The sequence below is a fragment of the Fringilla coelebs genome (assembly GCF_963513975.1).
Source record: "Fringilla coelebs genome assembly, chromosome: 22".
NCBI classification, from domain to species: domain Eukaryota; kingdom Metazoa; phylum Chordata; class Aves; order Passeriformes; family Fringillidae; genus Fringilla; species Fringilla coelebs.
In genome coordinates, this window is record NC_140048.1 from 3,667,161 (window position 1) to 3,689,561 (window position 22,401).

General features: G+C 57.5%; 1 protein-coding gene across 2 annotated transcripts in view; it reads left to right on the forward strand.

Annotated features, from left to right (window-relative positions):
• ALDH4A1 (aldehyde dehydrogenase 4 family member A1) overlaps window positions 1–19,882 on the forward strand; it is a 28,002-nt gene extending 8,120 nt beyond the window's left edge. The window contains exons 8-15 of one of the 2 annotated variants that reach the window (XM_084220220.1): window positions 2,777–2,964; window positions 5,943–6,016; window positions 9,966–10,162; window positions 10,457–10,504; window positions 11,859–12,066; window positions 16,541–16,662; window positions 17,723–17,841; window positions 19,262–19,882. In XM_084220220.1, the coding sequence (XP_084076346.1) occupies window positions 2,777–2,964; window positions 5,943–6,016; window positions 9,966–10,162; window positions 10,457–10,504; window positions 11,859–12,066; window positions 16,541–16,662; window positions 17,723–17,841; window positions 19,262–19,271 (966 nt within the window). In that variant the 3' untranslated portion in view covers window positions 19,272–19,882. The remainder of the gene's footprint in view (window positions 1–2,776; window positions 2,965–5,942; window positions 6,017–9,965; window positions 10,163–10,456; window positions 10,505–11,858; window positions 12,067–16,540; window positions 16,663–17,722; window positions 17,842–19,261) is intronic. The other variant, XM_084220219.1, reaches the window with a different exon arrangement.
• The last annotated feature ends 2,519 nt before the right edge of the window (window positions 19,883–22,401 follow it).

The following is a 22,401-nucleotide window of genomic DNA, read 5'->3' on the forward strand; positions in this document are numbered from 1 at the left end:
TCCTTTCCTTCCCAGGCTGGGTTTGGGATCTGGGAATAAGCACAGCCGGGGTTTGATTTCCCACCTGGGCTCGGGGTGCTGTCGGGACATGAGAGTGTAACCAGTTTGGAGCTGCTCACATTCCTCTGGGATGACACTTTGTGGGTGCAGTGGGTGTGTTAGGGCCAGGGCCAGGCCATGGCTCTGCCATTTAGCACTGAACTGGCAGACAGGAGAGCCCAGAAGAAATAGATTTAAAAAAAAAAGTATTGGTAAAAAGCATTTCTGCACATTCCCATTTGTGTGCCAGCCCATGGAGCACAGGAGCTCCTGCCTCTGCAGGGTGGATTTTGGGGAAAGACTGTAATAACCTGGTGAATTTGGGCCAGGAAGAATTAATTTATTGTTGTACTGGGAAAGAAAAAAAAACCAACAAATTGTCCCAGCTCTTTGCTAATAGGCTCAGATTTCCTGCTGGCCCCAAAGAGGCTGGGGTGCTTTTAATTTGGGAGCATCACATTTAAAGCCATATTTGAGTGAAGCATTTGAACCTGTCACTAGGGCAGGAGTGGGGGGGACAAGGGGAAGGTGAAGCCACCATGGAGCTGGGAGGATTTCTGGGAGAGGTCCCTTCCTCCCACCCCAGGGATACCCTCAGCTCTGGGGGATCTGGGGATGAGCTCATCCCAGGGAGGGTGAGCCCTGCTGGGACAGGACAAACCCCTGCTGGCAGCTCTGAGTGACAGCTGGGGACATCCCGTGGCTCACCCAGCTCCCCCTGCTCGTGTGGCAGTGAATTCCCCCGGGATGCTGCAGGGGGATGGGATCCCCTGCCCCGGGTGGGAGCAGAAGGCAGCAGGACATCGGCAGTGCCTTGGAAAGCTCAGCAGCAGGGGGCACCTGGAATTAAAGTTAGGAGAAAATGCTGCTTAGCAGGGGAATGTTAATTAGAGCCCCAGTGAAAACGCTGCTTAAGAGGGGAATGTTAATTAGAGCCCCAGAGTTTCTGCCACCACGGGGGGTTAGACACTGCAGAGGTGCATGCAGTCCGTCCTGGGAATGGGATTTCCTGGGGATCAGAGCAGGGCAGGCTGCTGGGAATGCTGTGTCCAGCCTGGCCTGGCTTTCCCAGCTGCCTGCAGCCTCTGGCAGTGTTTGGGGTGCGGGGATTGGGGAGGAGCTGTGCTTTTCCTGCACAGCAAATCCCTGGAAAGCAGGAGACAGGAGTCCAGAACTGCCTGTCCAGGGCTGTGACCCCGCACAGGGGAGGCTGAGCCGTGTGACAGGGACACGGGGCGGTCACAGGGAGGCTGGCGGTGGCACAGGGCCCAGGGGGTGGCACCAGGGGAGTTCTTGTGCTGTTTGTGCCTGGTTAATCCAAGCAGGAGGTTTGGTTTCACTGCCCTGCCTGGCACAAACTCCTGCTGGCCCTGCCCAGGGCTGGTGGCAGTGCTGGTGACATCGGGAGCACATTCCTGCAGCTCCTCTCGGGGAAGGCAGAGCTCAGCCCTGGCAGGGAGGGTGGGGAAGGCTGGCACAGCCACCTGGAGAGGGAAAAGGGGAGGATTTGTGCCCTCAGCTGAGCAGGGCACACCCAGCCCTGCCCAGACAGTGCTGGGGGAATGAAGGTGGTGCTGCCTTTCTCCCAGCCTGGAAGTGAAACTGGAGATGATTTTAGTAAGGAGGCAATACAAGAGCAGATCTTAATTTGAAGGATTTCAGGGGCAGTTATGGAAAGATGTCCACAAAAGCCCACCCCACAGGCATGAGGATGTTTTCACAGGATTTAGGAGATCAGCACAATTGATAAAATGCAGCAGTTGGGAGGATGAGTGGTGATGCAGTCCCCCCCTGGTCTGAGTCCCCCCTCAGCACTGGCTGTGCTCTGTCCATGAAATATCCCAGAGTTGTTCTCACCTTTGGTTCCCAGGAGGAACCAAGGCAGCGCTGGGGCCTTGTACCCCTGTGTCTGGGCTCGCTGTTGTTTGTCTCTGCCCAGACAAGGGTGAGATGGGCTCGCTCCCCGGGCTCCAAAAGACAAGGCTGGACTCTCAGGTTCGGTCTTCAAGGTTGTTTATTATTTATTTTATTTCTGCCCAGCTGGGGTCTGACTAGCAAGGCAGCCAAAGGCACTCTGACTGCCCACAGGGCGGTCGTATCTTTTTATAACAAAGACTACGTAAACTATATTTATCTTTTGTCCCCAATACTTATCATTTTTATTACCAAATGTACCTTTTCTAAGAACCTATCAAAAATACCTATGTCACACAGAAAATGGAAGACAAGAAGAAGGAGGAAGAACCATGTGGCAGGCCCTAACTCCCTCTATCTTGTTTTTCCAACCCCCCTGTACCAAATCTTAAAAACTGTGCTTTAGCTTATAAATGTTCTATTTCTATATCCTTTACACACCAGTGATTCTTATATCCCCACATACAGGTGGAACATCTCTTGCAGGGTCAAAGTTGAGCCACCAGGTACTTTTAGCAGCATCCCAAGGCTCCCGAGCTCCCCAAGGGTTCTCTTGGTAGCTCTGGGTGTCAGGAGAGGTGCGCCGAGTTCCCACACCCCTGCGCCTTGGAGCTCTGGCATTTTTGTCTTTCTGCCTCGGGAAACGCATGGAAAAGTCCTGGGAAACATCCTCACAAATCCAACAGGCTCCACACGTGTGTGTGGAGAATAGATGGAACAATAGGGACAGAAAGGGAGGCTGTGTGTCCCCGAGGTGCCACCACCGCTCTGGGACAGCTCCCCGGGGGTTCTGCCGTCCTGCTGAGGAGCTGTGTGCCCGCAGGGGAACGTGGTGCTCTGGAAGCCCAGCGACACGGCCATGCTCTCCAGCTACGCCGTCTACAAGGTCCTGCTGGAGGCAGGGCTGCCCCCCAACGTGGTGCAGTTCGTGCCCTCCGATGGCCCCGAGTTTGGGGACACTGTCACCAGCTCCGAGCACTTCTGTGGCCTCAACTTCACCGGCAGCGTGCCGTAGGTTGGGGACAGGGGGACAGGGAGGGGCTGGGGCTGCTCTGGGGACTGGGAGGGGCTGGGGGCTCCACTGGGAACAGGGGGGGGACAGGGAGGGGCTGGGGGCTCCACTGGGGGCAGGGGGGGACAGGGAGGGGCTGGGGCTGCTCTGGGAACTGGGGACAGGGAGGGGCTGGGGCTGCTCTGGGGACGGGGGGGACAGGGAGGGGCTGGGGGGCTCCACTGGGGACAGGGGGTGACAGGGAGGGGCTGGGGCTGCTCTGGGGACGGGGGACAGGGAGGGGCTGGGGCTGCTCTGGGGACAGGGGGGACAGGGAGGGGCTGGGGCTGCTCTGGGGACAGGGGGGACAGGGAGGGGCTGGGGGATCCACTGGGAACTGGGGACAGGGAGGGGCTGGGGCTGCTCTGGGAACTGAGGGAGGGCAGGGCAGAGCAGGGCTGGGGGTTCCTCTGGGAACTGGGGACAGGGGAGGACCGGGAGGGGCTGGGGCTGCTCTGGGGACAGGGGGGGACAGGGAGGGGCTGGGGGGCTCCACTGGGAACTGGGGACAGAGAGGGGCTGGGGGCTCCACTGGGGACAGGGGGAGAGAGGGAGGGGCTGGGGGCTACTCTAGGGAAAGGGGGAGGGCAGGGCAGGGAGGGGCTGGGGGCTCCACTGGGACCTGGGGACAGGGAGGGGCTGGGGGCTCCACTGGGGACTGAGGGCAGGGAGGGGCTGGGGGAACCACTGGGGACAGGGGGTGACAGGGAGGGGCTGGGGGGCTGCTCTGGGGACAGGGGGGACAGGGGGGGGACAGGGAGGGGCTGGGGCTGCTCTGGGGACAGGGGGGACAGGGAGGGGCTGGGGCTGCTCTGGGAACTGGGGGGGACAGGGAGGGGCTGGGGGATCCACTGGGGACAGGGAGAGGGCAGGGCAGGGAGGGGCTGGGACTGCTCTGGGACCTGGGGACAGGTGGGGACAGGGATGGGCTGGGGCTGCTCAGGGGACAGGGAGGGGCTGCGGGATCCACTGGGAACTGGGGACAGGGAGGGACTGGGGGCTCCACTGGGGACAGGGGGACAGGGAGGGGCTGGGGCCTCCTCTGGGGACAGGGGGAGGGCAGGGTAGGGAGGGGCTGGGGGCTCCACTGGGACCTGGGGACAGGGAGGGGCTGGGGGCTCCACTGGGGACAGGGGGAGGGCAGGGCAGGGAGGGGCTGGGACTGCTCTGGGACCTGGGGACAGGGGGACACAGGGAGGGGCTGGGGGCTCCTCTGGGGACAGGGGGACACAGGGAGGGGCTGGGGGCTCCTCTGGGGACAAGGGGAGGGCAGGGCAGGGAGGGGCTGGGGGCTCCACTGGGACCTGGGGACAGGGGGACACAGGGAGGGGCTGGGGGCTCCACTGGGGACAGGGGGGACAGGGAGGGGCTGGGGGCTCCTCTTGGCACTGGGAAGGGCTGCTGCAGCTGGCAGGGCGTGGCTGCCCTGTTACATCGAAATAAGGGTTCAAAGCGGTGACCAAAAGGGGCTGAGCTGGGTTCTGGTGCTGGGGCAGAGTGGTTTTAGCTCTGGGGCTGAGCTCTGAGCACAGGAACAGCCGGAGTGGCAGTGACACTCCCAGGGGTGCTGTGGGTGGGTTTGCACCTCAGGTGGGTTTTGTCCTCTGGTGGGTTTGGTTTTCCCTCCAGGTGGGTTTGGTTTGCACCCCAGGTGGGTTTGGTTTGCCCCTTGGTAGGTTTTGTACCCCAGGTGGGTTTGGTTTGTACCCCAGGTGGGTTTTGTACCCCACCTGGGTTTGGTTTTCCCCCCAGGTGGGTTTGGTTTGCCCCTTGGTAGGTCTTGTACCCCAGGTGGGTTTTGTCCTCTGGTGGGTTTTCTTTGCTCCCTGGATGGGTTTGCACCCCAGCTGGGTTTGCTTTGCCCCCCAGCTGGGTTTGCTCCCTGGGCTCTGGCCGTGTCCCACGGGGTGTCAGAGGTGCTGAGGGGGCTGTCAGAGCCTGGGACCCCTCCCCAGGGCCAGGCCACGCTCGGGTGAGCAGGGGCTGCCCGGGTGGGGGGCTCACAGCCTGTGCTGTGCCGGTGTTCCAGCCTCCTGCTGCGAGGCCATTTCCATTTTTATTGTTTTCCAGCCGAGGGGTTTGTCACAGTGAGGCCTGAAGGGAGGGGGGGAAAGGGGAGGAACAGAAACTTCTGGATGCTCCCTGCATGCCCTTCCCTGCAACAGTTTATTTTTAAAGCGGTGGAGCTGCTGTGTGGAGCCTTTGTTTGATACCTGTGCTCCCAGTCCCACTTCCCTAGGCAGGGCATCCCAGTTATTGGGGGTTCCCATCAGAGTATCCCTTTTTTGGGTGATTTCCCATCAGAGCATCCCTTTTTTTAGGGTGTTCCACATCGGGGCATCCCTTTTTTTGGAGGGTTTCCCATTAGGACATCCCTTTTTTGGGGGGTTTCCCATCAAGACATCACTCTTTTTGGGGGGTTTTTCCCTATCAGGGCATCCCTTTTTTTTTGGGGGGGGGGGTGTTTCCCATCAGGATATCCCTCTTTTTGGGGGGTTACCAATCCCTCTTTTTGGGGGATTTCCCATCACTTTCTTTTGGAGGGTTTCCCATCAGAGCATCCCTTTTTTGGGCGGTTTTCCATCAGAGCATCCCTTTCTTTAGGGTGTTCCACATCGGGGCATCCCTCTTTTTGGGGGGGGTTTCTCCATCAGGTCATCCCTCTTTTTGGGGGGTTTCTCATTAGGGCATCCCTTTTTTGGGAGGTTTTTTGCTATCAGGGCATCCCTTTTTTGGGGGTTGGTTTCCCATCAGGATATCCCTCTTTTTGGGGGATTTCCCATCCCTTTTTTTGGAGGGTTTCCCATCAGAGCATCCCTTTTTTGGGCGATTTTCCATCAGGGCATCCCTTTTTTGGAGGGTTTCCCATCAGTTCCCATCACCCCGTGTGCCTCTCCCTGTGTGCAGGGCCCTGAGCAGCCTCTCCCTCCCGTTCCAGAACCTTCCGGCGGCTCTGGAAGCAGGTCTCGGAGAACCTGGAGCGCTACCGCAACTTCCCGCGCCTGGCCGGAGGTACCGGCCCCCCCTGCCCCTTTTGTTTGGTTCTTTTGTCTGTTTTGCTTCATAGAATCACAGAATTTCTTGAGCTGGAAGGGACCCCCAGGGACCATGGCAGGCCAGCTCCTGGCCCTGCACAGGGCAGCCCCAAGGATGCCCTGCTGTGCCTGGAGCATCCTCCAAACTCTTCTGAGATCTGCCAGGTGGTGCCCGTGCCCTGGGCAGCCCCCAGCCACCCTCTGGGTGAAGAACCTTCCCTAAAATCCAGCCCAAACCTCCCCTAGGCAGCCCCCAGCCACCCTCTGGGTGAAGAACCTTCCCTAAAATCCAGCCCAAACCTCCCCTAGGCAGCCCCAAGACACCCTCTGGGTGAAGAATCCCTAAAATCCAGCCCAAACCTCCCCTGACACAGCTTCAGGCTGTTCTGGGGTCCTGTAACTGCTCACCTGAGAGGAGATGGGTCTCAGTGCCTGCCCCTGCCCTAGACAGCCCCCAGCCACCCTCTGGGGAAAGAACCTTTCCTAAAATCCATCCCAAACCTCCCCTGGCACAGCTCCAGGCTGTTCTGGGCTCCTGTTGCTGCTCCCCAGACAGGAGATGGCTCTCAGTGCCTGCCTCTGCCCTGGGCAGCCCCCAGCCACCCTCTGGGTGAAGAATCCCTAAAATCCAGCCCAAACCTCCCCTGACACAGCTCCAGGCTGTTTTTGGGTCCTGTTGGTGCTCCCCAGACAGGAGATGGCTCTCAGTGCCTGCCCTGCCCTCCTGAGGAGGCTGTGGCTGCAGTGAGCTCTCCCTCCGGGCTGAACACCCAGCTGACCTCAGCCACTCCCCATCCAGCTTTGTCACGACAGAGCAGGACACAGCACAGAGTGCCAGGGCTCCATCAGAGGGGTGCAAGAGGGATTTCTACAGCAGCACGTGGCTTTTGTGCCTTTTCAGGATATTTACATCCATCCAACAGACACGTTCACTGCCCGTGGGTTATAAAAGGGAAGCAGAGTTCCCAGTAGGGGATGAGGGAGCCACCTCACTCTGTGAGCCAGGCAGAGTCCAAATCTCTTAACTTTGTCTCCTTCATCACATCTCCATGGTGACAGCCTGTCTCAGGAGAGGTGTGGGGCTGCCCCTTATCTCCAGGAGGCCTTTGCTGGCTCAGAACAGCCCAGAGTGCCTTTCCTGCACAGCTTCCCCTCTAGCCCTTCCTCTGTCCTTGCAGCCCTCCTGTGGATGCTCTCTATAGATTTATATCCTCCTCTTGGGGCACCCAAAACTGCCCCCAGGATTCAGGGCTTGGGGGGCAGCCCCTGCTGTGCCTGGGGAGGATGGGGGCAGCATTCCCACCCCTGGGGGCAGCGGCTGCAGGGGATCCCTGGGTGCTCAGAGCTGTGGGGGCGGCACGGGGTGGGATTTTAGGGTGGGGAGTGTGGCTGGACCCCAGCATTTGGGGGGCCAAAGTTTGGAGTCCCAAAATTTGGGAACTGAGGCTGGTCCCTTTGGGAACTGAGCTTGGTCCCTTTGGGGACTGAGGTTGGTCCCTTTGGGAACTGAGGCTGGTCCCTTTGGGAACTGAAGTTGGTCCCTTTGGGAATTGAGGTTGTTGTTCCCTTTGGGAATCGGGTTTGGTCCCTTTAGGAGTTGAGGCTGGTCCCTTTGGGAACTGAGGCTGGTCCCTTTGGGAACTAAGGTTGTTCCTTTGGGAACTGAGGTTGGTCCCTTTGGATACTGAGGCTGGTCCCTTTGGGAATTGGGGTTGGTCCCTTTGGGAATTGGGGTTGGTCCCTTTGGGAGTTGAGGCTGGTCCCTTTGGGAACTGAAGTTGTTCCTTTGGGAACTGAGGCTGGTCCCTTTGGGAATAGAGGTTGTTGTTCCCTTTGGGAATTGGGGTTGGTCCCTTTAGGAGTTGAGGTTGGTCCCTTTGGATATTGAGGCTGGTCCCTTTGGGAATTGAGGTTGGTTCCTTTGGGAATTGAGGTTGTTGTTTCCTTTGGGAATTGGGGTTGGTCCCTTTAGGAGTTGAGGCTGGTCCCTTTGGGAACTGAGGTTGTTCCTTTGGGAACTGAGGCTGGTCCCTTTGGGAGTTGAGGTTGTTGTTCCCTTTGGGAGTTGAGGCTGGTCCCTTTTCCCTGGGTTTATCTGCCTGCTCCAGGGTTGTGTCCCTGGGCTCACGGCTCTCCCTGTCCCGGTGCCTTTTGGGGCTGCCTAAAAGCAGAGCCAGACGAAACGAGGGGAATTAAAATCAGGTGGATTCACTGAAGGGCCCTCAGGTACCTCAGGGGCTGCACCCAAAAATGGCTCACGGCTCTCGGGGTTTCACACTTTTATCACTTTGTTCCATTTGCATATTGGGGGTTAATCCTCCCATTACAGCCTCAGCTAATGAAGTCATTCACCCCAGGTTTGCTCCCCCTTTTGTTTAACCTCTCAGGCCTGAGGCAGTGAGGTGTCCTTGAGTGCCAGGCCTGGAGAGGAATTGTTGTGTCTGCCCCAAACGGGAGAACAGCAGCTGGCACTGCCTGTGGAGTTTGGAGCTCCGCACCAAAGAGCTGCAGGGTCACAAATACACAGAAAATACAAAATATATTTTATATATAATACATTTTATTATATTATAAATATAGATAGAGATATCATTATATAAAAACATATATATAGACATCAGTTCCCCTCTAATTATATATAGATACAGTTATCTAATATTATATAAAAACATCATTATATGTCTATCTATAATATTATATTGTATATAAACATATTTATATATTTAGATAGATAATTATATAAAAACATATATAGACATCAGTTCCACTCTCATTATATATAGATATAGATATATAATATATTAAAACATCATTATATGTCTATATATAATACTATATTGTATATAAACATCATTATATATTTATATATTTATAGATATCATTATATAAAACATATATAGAAATCGGTTATATTATATTATATTATATTATATTATATTATATTATATTATATTATATTATATTATATTATATTATATTATATTATATTATATTATATTATATTATATTATATTATATTATATTATATTATATTATATTATATTATATTATATTACCGATGTCTATATATGTTTATATATAAGGATATCTATAAATATATAAATATGTTTATATACAATATAATATTATATATAGACATATAATGATGTTTTAATATAATATTAGATATCTATATCTATATATAATTAGAGGGGGAACTGATGTCTATATATAGTTATAGTTTATATATATTATATAAAAACTGATGATAATATAATATAATATAATATAATATAATATAATATAATATAATATAATATAATATAATATAATATAATATAATATAATATAATATAATATAATATAATATAATATAATATAATAGTATACAATATAATACAATATAATATAATAGTATACAATATAATACAATATAATATAATAGTATATAATAGTATATAATAGTATATAATAGTATAGTATATAATAGTATAGTATATAATAGTATATAATAGTATATAATAGTATATAATATAATAGTATATAATAGTATAGTATAGTATAGTATATCATATAATAGTATAGTATAGTATATATAGTATAGTATATAATATAGTATAGTACATATTGTATAGTATATAATAGTATATCATATAATAGTATATAATATAATAGTATATTATAGTATAGTATGTTATATACAATATAATGGGGTCCAGGGGCTCCCACAGGTATTTGGGGTGGGATCCCACCGGGATTTGGGCTGGGCATTTGCTCTTTATTTCTATTTCTATGTATATTTCTATGTATATGCTTTATTTACATTTCCCTCCAAGCTATCCAAACCCATATCCCACCATCAGTTCCGGCCGCGGGGAGAACCCCAGACCCCTTTCGGGCTCTTCCCCGCTCGGGACATCTCCTCCCGCTCTTTTTCCGTCCCGCAGAGTGCGGAGGGAAGAACTTCCACGTGCTGCACCGCTCGGCGGACGTGGGCAGCGCCGTGAACGGGACGCTGCGCTCGGCCTTCGAGTTCGGCGGCCAGAAGTGCTCCGCCTGCTCGCGGCTCTACGCGCCCGCCGCGCTGTGGCCCCACATCAAAGAGAAGCTGCTGGAGGAGCACGGCAAGATCAAAGTGGGAGATGTGAGCCGAGCTGCCGGGCTGCTGAAGGGCTTTGCGGCTCAGCGGGAGGCTGATGGGATTAGGGGCTGCGGGGACCGGCTGCTAATTCCCATTGAACCGAGCTTTTCATCCCCGCCCGCTCCCCCCTCCGCCCCGCAGCTCCCGGCCCTGATTAGAAATTAACTTGTAGCGGCTCTGCGGGGAGGGCTGGCCCGGCTCTTCCCGCAGCTCCCGGGATCGGGGAGGGTTTTTGGGGGAGCTGCGGCTGCCCCCGGTCCTGCGGGAGCTCTCACCGCTCCTTCCTGCCTCGCACAGCCCACCCAGGACTTCGGCACGTTCTTCTCGGCCGTCATCGATGACAAGGTGAGCCCGGAGCGGCCCCAGGTGGGGACAGGGACCCGCTGGAGCTGCCTGCTGGCTGAGGGTTATGTGCCCTGCTTGTGTAAATTCGGGAGTTTCCCCCAGAAATCGTCCTGGCCTGAGGGCCTTGTGTGCATTCCCTGCTCCTGGGCCAGGAGGGCACCGAGAGTGGCCCAGACCCCCTTACAGACCCCAAAACCCCCTTTTAAATCCCCAGACGCCCTTCCAGACCCCCCAATGCCCTTCCACACCCCCAAACCCACTCTTTTCCTGTAGTCCCTTACCCAGACCCCCTTCCAGCCCCCCAAACCACTCATTTCCTGTCATCCTGTCTTCCAGACCCCCTTTCAGACCCCCAGACCCCCTTCCAGACATTAAACCCCCAAAACTCCTTGCAGACCCCCAAACCCCCTCTTTTCCTGTCCCTCCCAACCCAAACCCCCCTTTTGAGCCCCCAAACCTCATTTTGAGCTCCCAGCCCCCCACCTTGAGCCCCCCAAACCCCCTTTTGAGCCCCAACTCCCCTTTTAAGCCCCCCAGAGCCCCCTTTTAAGCCCCCCAGAGCCCCCTTTTGAGCCCCCAGCCCCCCCTTTTGAGCCCCCAACCCCCCTTTTGAGGCCCCAGCCCCCCCTTTTGAGCCCCCAGCCCCCCCTTTGAAGCCCCCAACCCCCCCCCTTTGGATCCCCCAGCCCCCCCTTGGATCCCCCAGCCCCCCTGGATCCCCCACCCCCTTGGATCCCCCATCCCCCCTGGATCCCCCATCCCCCCTGGATCCCCCATCCCCCCCTGGATCCCCCAGCCCCCCAGGATCCCCCAACCCCCTTTGGATCCCCCAGCCCCCTGGATCCCCCACCCCCCCTGGATCCCCCACCCCCCCTGGATCCCCCATCCCCCACCCCCCCTTTGGATCCCCCATCCCCCCTTGGATCCCCCATCCCCCCTGGATCCCCCAGCCCCCCCTTTGGATCCCCCATCCCCCCTGGATCCCCCATCCCCCCTGGATCCCCCATCCCTCCTGGATCCCCCAGCCCCTTTGGATCCCCCACCCCCCCCGGATCCCCATCCCCCCCGGATCCCCCACCCCCCCCGGATCCCCCACCCCCCCGGATCCCCCACCCCCCCGGATCCCCCAGCCCCCCTGGATCCCCCATCCCCCCGGATCCCCCAGCCCCCCCTGGATCCCCCATCCCCCGGATCCCCCAGCCCCTTTGGATCCCCCACCCCCCTTTGGATCCCCCACCCCCCCGGATCCCCCACCCCCCAGGATCCCCCATCCCCCCGGATCCCCCATCCCCCCGGATCCCCACCCCCCGGATCCCCACCCCCGTTCCCAGCCCGTGTCTGTGGCTCTCCCCAGTCCTTTGCCCGCATCAAGGCCTGGCTGCAGCACGCCCGGAGCTCCCCCAGCCTGACGGTGCTGGCGGGCGGCGGCTGCGACGACAGCGTGGGCTACTTCGTGGAGCCCTGCATCGTGGAGAGCAGGGACCCCCGGGACCCCATCATGAGGGAGGTGCGTGGGACCCCCAAAAACCCTGTGGGACCCCCGGGACCCCATCATGAGAGAGGTGCGTGGGGACCCCCCCCCAAATCGCTGTGGGACCCCTAGAACCCCATCCCAAATCATTGTGGGACCTCTGGGACCCCATCATGACAGTGGTGTGGGGGATCCCCACCCCAAACCCCTGTGGGATCCCTGAGACCCTATCGGGAGAGAAGTGTGGGGGGACCCCATCCCAAATCCCTACAGGGACCCCACCCCAAATCCCTGCAGGACCCCCAGGACAGCATCCCAAATCCCTGTGGGACCCCACCCCAAATCCCTGTGGGTTCCCCGGGACCCCATCCCAAATCCCAGATCCCATCATGAGAGAGGTGAGGATCCCACCCCAAATCCATGTGGGACAGCCTGGGACCCCATAGTGAGAGAGGTGTGGGGGGACCTCACCCCAAATCCCTGCAGGACCCCATCCCAAATCACTGTGGGATCCCATCATGAGAGAGGTGGGGGGGACCCCATCCCAAATCCCTACAGGGACCCCACCCCAAATCCCTGCAGGACCCCCAGGACCCCATCCCAAATCACTGTGGGACCCCATCATGAGAGAGGTGGGGGGGATCCCCACCCCAGATCCCTGCAGGGACCCCACCCCAAACCCCTGTGGGATCCCTGGGACCCCATCATGAGAGAGGTGGGTGGAGACCCCACCCCACCCCAAATCCCTGTAGAACCCCACCCCAAATCCCTGTGGGACCCCCGGGACCCCATCATGAGAGAGGTGTGGGAGATCCCCACCCCAAATCCCTGCAGGGACCCCACCCCAAATCCCTGCAGGACCCCCAGGGCCCCATCCCAAATCACTGTGGGACCCCATCATGAGAGAAGTGGGGACCCCACCCCAAATCCCTGCAGGGACCCCACCCCAAATCCCTGTGGGGCAACCTGGGACCCCATAGTGAGAGAGGTGTATGGGGACCCCACCCCAAATCCCTGCAGGGACCCCATTCCAAATTCCTGTGGGACCCCCAGGACCTCACCCCCAATCCCTGTGGGTTCCCCGGGACCCCATCCCAAATCCCAGATCCCATCATGAGAGAGGTGGGGACCCCACCCCAAATCCCTGTGGGTTCCCTGGGACCCCATCCCAAATCCCAGATCCCATCATGAGAGAGGTGGGGACCCCACCCCAAATCCCTGTGGGACCCCTGGGACCCCATCATGAGAGAGGTGTGGGGGATCCCCACTCCAAATCCCTGCAGGGACCCCACCCCAAATCCGTGCAGGGACCCCACCCCAAACCCCTGTGGGACCCCCAGTGGGACCCCATCATGAGAGAGGTGGGTGGGGACCCCACCCCAAATCCCTGTGGGTTCCCCGGGACCCCATCCCAAATCCCAGATTCCATCATGAGAGAGGTGAGGACCCCACCCCAAATCCCTGTGGGATCCCACCCCAAATCCCTGTGGGGCAACCTGGGACCCCATAGTGAGAGAGGTGTGGGGGGACCTCACCCCAAATCCCTGCAGGACCCCATCCCAAATCACTGTGAGATCCCATTATGAGAGAGGTGGGGGGGGACCCCATCCCAAATTCCTGTGGGGCCCCCAGGACCCCATCCCAAATCCCTGCGGGACCCCATCCCAAATCCCTGTGGGACCCCCGGGACCCCATCATGAGGGAGGTGCGTGGGACCCCCTGCAAACCCCTGCAGGGACCCCACCCCAAATCCCTGCAGGACCCCTGGGACCCCATCATGAGAGAGGTGTGGGGGGACCCCATCCCAAATCCCTGTGGGACCCCATCCCAAATCCCTGCAGGACCCCCAGGACCCCATCCCAAATCACTGTGGGACCCCACCATGAGAGAAGTGGGGACCCCACCCCAACTCCCTGTGGGACCCCATCCCAAATTCCTGTGGGGCAACCTGGGACCCCGTCCCAAACCCCCTCAGGACCCCGTCCCAAACCCCCTCAGGACCCCACCCCAAATCCCAGTGGGACCCCACCCCAAATCCCTGCAGGGACCCCACCCCAAATCCCTGTGGGTTCCCCAGGACCCCATCTCAAATCCCTGTGGGGCAACCTGGGATCCTATCCCAAATCCCGGTGGGACCCCTGGGACCCCGTCCCAAACCCCCACAGGACCCCACCCCAAATCCCAGTGGGACCCCACCCCAAATCCCAGTGGGACCCCACCCCAAATCCCTGTGGGACCCCACACCAAATCCCTGTGGGACCCCACCCCAAATCCCTGTGGGACCCCACCCCAAATCCCTGCAGGGACTCCATTCCAAATCCCTGTGGGACCCCGTCCCAAACCCCCATGAGACCCCAGCCCAAATCCCTGTGGGTTCCCTGGGACCCCACCCCAAATCCCCGCTCTGGGGGGGCTCCCCAGGAATGGGTTCCTGCCCCGGGGCCCTTTGGGGTGGGGCAGCTCCTGCTCCTTCCTGGGGCTGACCCCGGCTTTGGGCTGAGATTTTGGGAGATTTGGGGCCACCCTGGGAGAGTTTGGGGTGCATCCTCATGGGGTGGTTTGGGTTTTGGGCTCACAGGAGATTTTTGGGCTGATTGTGACGGATTTTGGTATTTTTGGGGCTGGTCCTCAGGGTCTGTGTCATTCTTTGGGCTCCAGGAAATTTTTGGGCTGATCCTGATGGTTTGTATGGTTTTTTTTGGGGTCAATTCTGACAGTTTATGTCATTCTTTGGGCTCCAAGGAGATTTTGGGGCCCATCCTGACAGTTTCTGGTGTTTCCTGCATTCCCAGGAGATTTTCAGGCTGATCCTGACAGGGTGTGCAGGGTTTGGGGCTGATCCTGACAGTGTGTTTGGGGTTTTTGGGGTCAATCCTGATGGCTTCTATCATCCTTTGGGCTCCAGGAGATTTTGGGGCCCATCCTGATGGTGTGTGATGGTTTTTGGGGCCGATCCTGATGGTTTGTGGGATTTTCTGAACTCCCAGGAAATTTTTGGGCTGATCCTGATGGTTTTTATGGGGCGGATCCCGACAGTTTCTGGTGTTTCCTGCATTCCCAGGAGATTTTCAGGCCAATCCTGACAGGGTGTTTGGGGTTTTGGGGCAGATCCTGACAGTTTTTGATACTTTCTGCATTCCCAGGAGATTTTCAGGCCCATCCTCGCTGGGTTTTTTGGCTCATGGGCGATTTTGGGGCTGATCCTCGTGGTCTGTGTGGGTTTTTGGGGTCAGTCCTGACGGTTTGTGTCGTTCTTTGGGCCCCAGGAGGTTTTGGGGCCCATCCTGACAGGGTCTGTGGGTTTTTGGGGCTGATCCTGATCCTTTGTGGCATTTCCTGCATTCCCAGGAGATTTTGGGATCGATCCTGATGGTTTGTATGGGTTTTTTGGGGTCAGTTCTGACAGTTTATGTCATTCTTTGGGCTCCAAGAGATTTTGGGGCCCATCCTGATGGTGTGTGATGGTTTTTGGGGCCGATCCTGACGCTTTGTGGGATTTTCTGAACTCCCAGGAAATTTTAGGGCCGATCCTTATGGGGTGTGTGGATTTTTGGGGCTGATCCTTTTGGTTTGTGGCACTTTCTGGGCTCCAGGAGATTTTGGGGCCCATCCTGATGGTTTTTATGGGGTGGATCCTGACGGGTTGTGATGTTTCCTGCATTCCCAGGAGATTTTCAGGCCAATCCTGGCAGGGTGTTTGGGGTTTTGGGGCAGATCCTGACAGTTTTTGATACTTTCTGCATTTCCAGGAGATTTTCAGGCCAATCCTCACTGAGTTTTTTGGCTCATGGGTGATTTTGGGGCTGATCCTCGTGGTCTGTGTGGGTTTTTGGGGCTGATCCTCGTGGTCTCTGTGGGTTTTTTGGGGTCAGTCCTGATGGTTTGTGTCGTTCTTTGGGCCCCAGGAGGTTTTGGGGCCCATCCTGACAGGGTCTGTGGGGTTTTTGGGGCTGATCCTGATCCTTTGTGGCATTTCCTGCATTCCCAGGAGATTTTGGGGCCCATCCTGACAGGGTGTGGAGGTTTTGGAGCTGATCCTGACAGTGTGTTTGGGGTTTTTGGGGTCAATCCTGATGGCTTCTGTCATCCCTTGGGCTCCATGGGGATTTTGGGGCCCATCCTGATGGTGTGTGATGGTTTTTGGGCCGATCCTGATGGTTTGTGGGACTTTCTGAACTCCCAGGAAATTTTTGGGCTGATCCTGATGGTTTTTATGGGTTATTTGGGCTCCAGAAGATTTTGGGACCAGTCTTGATGGTTTTTATGTTTTTTTGGGGGCAGATCCTGAAGGGTTTTGGTACTTTCTGCATTCCCAGGAGATTTTCAGGCTGATCCTGATGGTTTTTATGGGGTTTTTTGGGGCAGATCCTGACGGGTTTTGGTACTTTCTGTGTCCCCAGGAGATTTCCAGGCTGATCCTGATGGTTTTTATGGGTTTTTTTGGGTAGATCCTGACGGGTTTTAGCACTTTCTGCATTCCCAGGAGATTCTGGGCCCACCCTGACCGGGTGTGTGGGGTTTTTAGGGTGGGTTCTGACGGTCTGTGGTGTCTCCTGCCTCCCCAGGAGATCTTCGGGCCCATCCTGACGGTGTTCGTGTACCCCGAGGATCGGTACCGGGAGGTGCTGGAGCTCATCGACAGCAGCACCCCCTACGGCCTCACGGGGGCGATCTTCGCCCAGGACAAGTCAGTCCCAAAACGCCCTCAAATTCCCCCAAAAAGTCCGTCCGTCCGTCCTTCCTTCCTTCCTTCCTTCCTTCCTTCCTTCCTTCCTTCCTTCCTTCCTTCCTTCCTTCCTTCCTTCCTTCCTTCCTTCCTTCCTTCCTTCCTTCCTTCCTTCCTTCCTTCCTTCCTTCCTTCCTTCCTTCCTTCCTTCCTTCCTTCCTTCCTCCCTCCCTCCCTCCCTCCCTCCCTCCCTCCTTCCCTCCTCCTTCCCTTCCCTTCCCCCCTCCCTCTTTTTCATTCTCTTCTTTTCTCTCTCATTCTTTCTGTCTTTTCTTTCTCTCTATTTAATCTCTTTCTCCCCCTCCTTCCCTTTATCTCTTTTTTCTCTCATTTTTTTCTCTCTCTCTCCCTTTCTCCTCTTTCCTCTCTCTTATCTTTATCTCTCCCTTTCTCCCTTTTTCTCTCTTTCTCTCTCTCTTTCTCTCCCCCCATTTCTCCTTTTTTTTTCTCTCTTTCTCTCCCCATTTCTCTCCCTCCCTTTCTTCCCCCCTTCCCTCCTTCCTTCTTGGGGGTTTCTTAGCCCAAAAAACCTTTTTTTTCAGTGAGGAATTATCCCAAAGGAATGTTGGGAGCACATGGGGGTGAACCCACGGCCCACCCAGCAGGAGGAGGGCAGAGCCTGGTGTAACCTCAGGGAGAATGACCCAGAATTGTCACAGAATTCTGGGCTGGCTGGGGCTGGAGGGACCTTGGAGCTGTTCCAGGGACACCCCAGGCAGGGCAGGGCCACCTCCCACTGTCCCAGGCTGCTCCCAGCCCCTCCAGCCTGGCCTGGGACGCTGCCAGGGGTGGGGCAGCCCCAGCTCCTCTGGATAGTGAGGGATAACAACCTTTGTTTTATAACCATGACATGGAAATGGAGAGGAAAAACCCCAAAGCAGGGAAGAGGCAGGGGCTGTGTGAGTGTGTGAGGCTGGCACTGAGCACGAGGGGACACAAACCCCTCTGTGCCCAGTCTGGTGGCTCTGCAGCCCCTGGCTGTGCTCAGCCTGTCCCTGTCCCTGTCCCTGTCCCTGCCCAGGGCTGCCATCGAGGAGTCCCTCCGGCTGCTGCGCCACGCCGCCGGAAACTTCTACATCAACGACAAATCCACGGGGGCCGTGGTGGCCCAGCAGCCCTTCGGGGGCTCCCGCATCTCAGGTGACACCGGGGCTGCTGGCCAGCTCCCCCGTGCCCCTCCTGTCCCCTGTGTCCCCCCGTGCCCCTCCTGTCCCCTGTGTCCCCCCGTGCCCCTCCTGTCCCCTGTGTCCCTCCTGTGTCCCCCCGTGCCCCTCCTGTCCCCTGTGTCCCTCTGTGTCCATCCTGTCCCTCCATGTCCCTTGTCCTCCTGGCCCTCCACGTTCTTCCTTGTCCCCGTCCCTCCTGTCTCTCCATGTCCCTTCTGTCCCCTCTGTCTCTCCTGTCCCTGCCATCCTCCTTGTCCCTCCCATCCCTGTGTCCCTCCATGTCCCTCCTGTCCTCCATATCCCTCTGTATCCCTCCTGTCTCTCCTTGTCCCCCTCCCTTGTGTCTGTCCTTGTCCCTCCCTTCCCTGTGTCCCTCCATGTCCCTCCTGTCCTCCGTATCCCTCTGTATCCCTCCTGTCCCTCTGCATCCCTCCTGTCCCTCCTTGTCCCCCTCCCTTGTGTCCGTCCTTGTCCCTCCCTTCCCTGTGTCCCTCCATGTCCCTCCTGTCCTCCGTATCCCTCTGTATCCCTCCTGTCCCTGTGCATCCCTCCTGTCCCTCCTTGTCCCCCTCCCTTGTGTCCGTCCATGTCCCTCCTGTCCCCTGTGTCCCTCCCACCCCTCCACATCCCTGCTGTGCTCTGTGTCCCTTGTCCCTCAGTGTCTTTCCCATCCCTCCGTGTCCCTCCTCTGCTTCTTGTCCTTCCATGTCCCTCCTGTTCCCTGTGTCCCTCCCATCCTTTTGTGTCCCTCCTGTGCCCATCCTCTGTGTCCCTCCATGTCCCCATTCTCTCTGTCAGTGTCCCTCTCATCCCTCTGTGTCCCCTGTTCCTCTGTGTCTTTCCCATCCCTCCATGTCCCTCCTGTGCTCTGTGTCCCTTGTTCTGTGTCCCTCCCGTCCCTCTGTGTCCCTCCCGTCCCTCTGTGTCCCTCCCATCCCTCTGTGTCCCTCCTGTGCCCCATGTCCCTCCATGTCCCTCCCACCCCTTGTGTCCCTCCTGTGTCCCTCCCATCCCTCCGTGTCCCTCCTGTGCCCCATGTCCCCGTCCTCTGTGTCCCTTGTGTCCCTCCATGTCCCCATCCTCTGTGTCCCTCCTGTGCTCCATGTCTCTCCATGTCCCCATCCTGTGTCCTTCCATGTCCCCGTCCTCTGTGTCCCTCCTGTCCCTTGAGTCCCTCCTGTGTCCCTCCCATCCCTCCGTGTCCCTCCTGTGCCCCATGTCCCTCCGTGTCCCCATCCTCTGTGTCCCTCCTGTGCCCCATGTCCCTCCATGTCCCTCCCATCCCTCTGTGTACCTCCTGTGCCCCATGTCTCTCCATGTCCCTCCCGTCCCTCGTGTCCCTCCGTGTCCCTGCCACCCTCCTGGTGTCACCAGGCTCTCTGCTGTCCCCACAGGCACCAATGACAAGCCTGGGGGTCCCCACTACCTGCTGCGCTGGACGTCCCCTCAGGCCATCAAGGAGACGCACGTGCCCCTGGGGGACTGGCGCTACGCCTACATGCAGTGACCCTGGGGACAGCCAGCCTGGGGACAGCTGCCACCCCGCAGCACTTACACTACTGACCCCTCACCCCGCTCCTGGGAGTTCTCTAAAAAAGGAAAAAAAAAACAAAAACAAAAACAAAGGTTTTGTTCAGTGGTGAAGCTCAGAGCTCCTCGCGGTGTCCTCGGTCGGGTGGCACTTGGGGACACGATGGTGACTCTGGCAGTGGTTGGATTTGAGGGCTTTAAAGGTCTTTTCCAACCTCAGTGATTCTGTGTGAGCATGCTTAATTAGGTCAGTCGTTAATTAAGGGGCAGCTGCAGAGGCACGGCTGGACCCGGCTCCCTCCTCCCATGCCCAGAGCAGTTCCCTCCCCAGGGCACTGAGGGGGATCCGAGCAGGAGCTGGGATCTGTCCCTGTCACCTGTGCCAGCCATGTCCCTCCCTGTCCCCAGCAGCCCCAGGCCCTGGGTGTGCCGGGCTGGTTCCACCTCCTGAGCTGGGCTTTGTCCCCAGCCTGAGCCCCTCGCACCCCTGGGCTGGGCAGGAGCCTCGGGCCAGGAGAGGGGAGCCCTGGAGAGGGGAGCCCTGGAGAGGGGAGCCCTGGGGAGGGGAGCTCTGGAGAGGGCAGCTCTGCTGCTGCCTGGAGTGAGCCCCAGTGCCTTATCCCAGCTCCATCCCAGCTCCATCCCAGCCTTATCCCAGCTCCATCTCAGCTCCATCCCAGCCTTATCCCAGCTCCATCCCAGCTCCATCCCAGCCTTATCCCAGCTCCATCCCAGCCTTATCCCAGCCCCATCCCAGCCCCAGTGCCTTATCCCTATCCCATCCCAGCTCCATCTCAGCCCCATCCCAGCGTTATTCCAGCCCCATCCCAGCCCCTGTGCCTTATCCCCATCCCAGCCCCCTGTGCCTTATCCCCATCCCATCCCCATCCTATCCCCATCCCAGTGTTATTCCAGCCCCATCCCAGCCCCTGTGCCTTATCCCCATCCCATCCCAGTCCCATCCCAGCCCCTGTGCCTTATCCCCATCCCATCCCAGTCCCATCCCAGCCCCTGTGCCTTATCCCCATCCCCATCCCAGCCCCATCCCTCAGCCCTCAGCCCTCCCAGCTGGGCTCAGGCTGCTGCAGCCCCCCCTTTGTGCCCTGGCTGTGTCCCCGGGGCCAAGGCCAGGCTGGCCCTGCTCTCCCATCCCTGTGTGTGCCCTGGCAGCCGTGGGACAGCTGCTGCTGCTGCTGCTGCGTTTGGGGCATCAGGGAATGGCCTGCTCAGCTGCCTGGGGGAGCCTTCCCTGCCCTCCCTGCGAGGGGCAGGGGCTGCAGGAGCTCTGGGGGCTGCAGGGGCTCTGGGGGCTGCAGGGGCTGCAGGGGCTCTGGGGGGCTGCAGGGGCTCTGGGGGCTGCAAGAGCTCTGGGGGCTGCAGGAGCTCTGGGAGCTGCAGGGGCTGCAGGGGCTCTGGGGGCTGCAGGGGCTGCAGGAGCTCTGGGGGCTGCAGGAGCTCTGGGGGGCTGCAGGAGCTGCAGGAGCTCTGGGGGCTGCAGGAGCTCTGGGGGCTGCAGGAGCTGCAGGGGCTGCAGGAGCTCTGGGGGCTGCAGGAGCTCTGGGGGCTGCAGGGGCTGCAGGGGCTGCAGGAGCTCTGGGGGCTGCAGGGGCTCTGGGGGCTGCAGGAGCTCTGGGGGCTGCAGGAGCTCTGGGGGCTGCAGGAGCTCTGGGGACTGCAGGGGCTCTGGGGGCTGCAGGGGCTGCAGGAGCTGCAGGGGCTCTGGGGGCTGCAGGGGCTGCAGGAGCTCTGGGGGCTGCAGGAGCTCTGGGGGCTGCAGGGGCTGCAGGAGCTGCAGGGGCTCTGGGGGCTGCAGGGGCTGCAGGAGCTGCAGGGGCTCTGGGGGCTGCAGGGGCTGCAGGAGCTGCAGGGGCTCTGGGGGCTGCAGGAGCTCTGGGGACTGCAGGGGCTCTGGGGGCTGCAGGGGCTGCAGGAGCTGCAGGGGCTGCAGGAGCTGCAGCTCTCCCATGCTGGGAGCTGCTGTCCCACCCGAGCCCAGCCCCAGGGCTCTGCCTGCTGCCAAGACCAGACCTTAAACCAGTCCTCATACCAGGCCTTAAACCAGGAGTTAAAATTAAACCAGGCCTTCAACCAAGAGTTCAATCAGGCATTAAACCAGGAAATAAATCAGGCCTTAAACTAGGAGTTAAAATTAAACCAGTCCTTAAATCAGGAAATAAGCCAGGTGTTAAACCAGGAGTTAAATCAGGCCTAAAATCAGGATGTCAAATTAAAGCAGGGGATAAACCACTAGATAAACCAGGCGTTAAACCAGGACTTAAACCAGGAGTTAAAATTAAACCAGTCCTTAAATCAGGCCTTAAACCAGGCCTTAAGTCAGGAGATAAGCCAGTCCTTCAGGGAGGAGTTAGACCGGCCTGAGCCTGGGCTGTCCCGCAGGCAGGCTCGGGGTGGGAGCTGCAGTGTGCACAGAGGGGTCTGGAGCACACGGCCCTGCTCCTCCAGGCTCAGCCCTAAGCACAGATGGCTTTGTTTCTAACCCCTAGCATTAATTACTGCCCAATTAACTGCTCAATTAGCAGCGTTAGAGCCCCGGCAGGTGAGCCCGGCTGGGGGGCAGTGGTGGCACTGCCCCTGTGCAGGGCAGGCAGGAGTGGCTGCAGCTCCTGTGCATCCTGGCTCAGCTGGAAAAACGTGCAATAAATTCATTTTCAAGCCTCTTTGTGTTGATTCACGAGTGGTTTCTGTGGGTAAAGAGCCAGGCTGGGTCTGCATTTCAACAGAACCAACCCAGCTTTGCCTTTCTGCTGGAATGGGGTTCCCCTGCTGGGGAGAAAGGCAGGAAAAGGAGGGGCCTCGGTCAGAATGCCAGGAGGGTTTGGGTTGGAGGGACCTCAAAGCTCCTCCAGTCCCTTCCCCTGTCCCAGGTGCTCCCAGCCCTGTCCAGCCTGGCCTGGGGCACTGCCAGGGATCCATCCAGGGGCAGCCCCAGCTGCTCTGGGCACCCTGTGCCAGGGCCTCAGCACCCTCACAGGGAACAATTCCC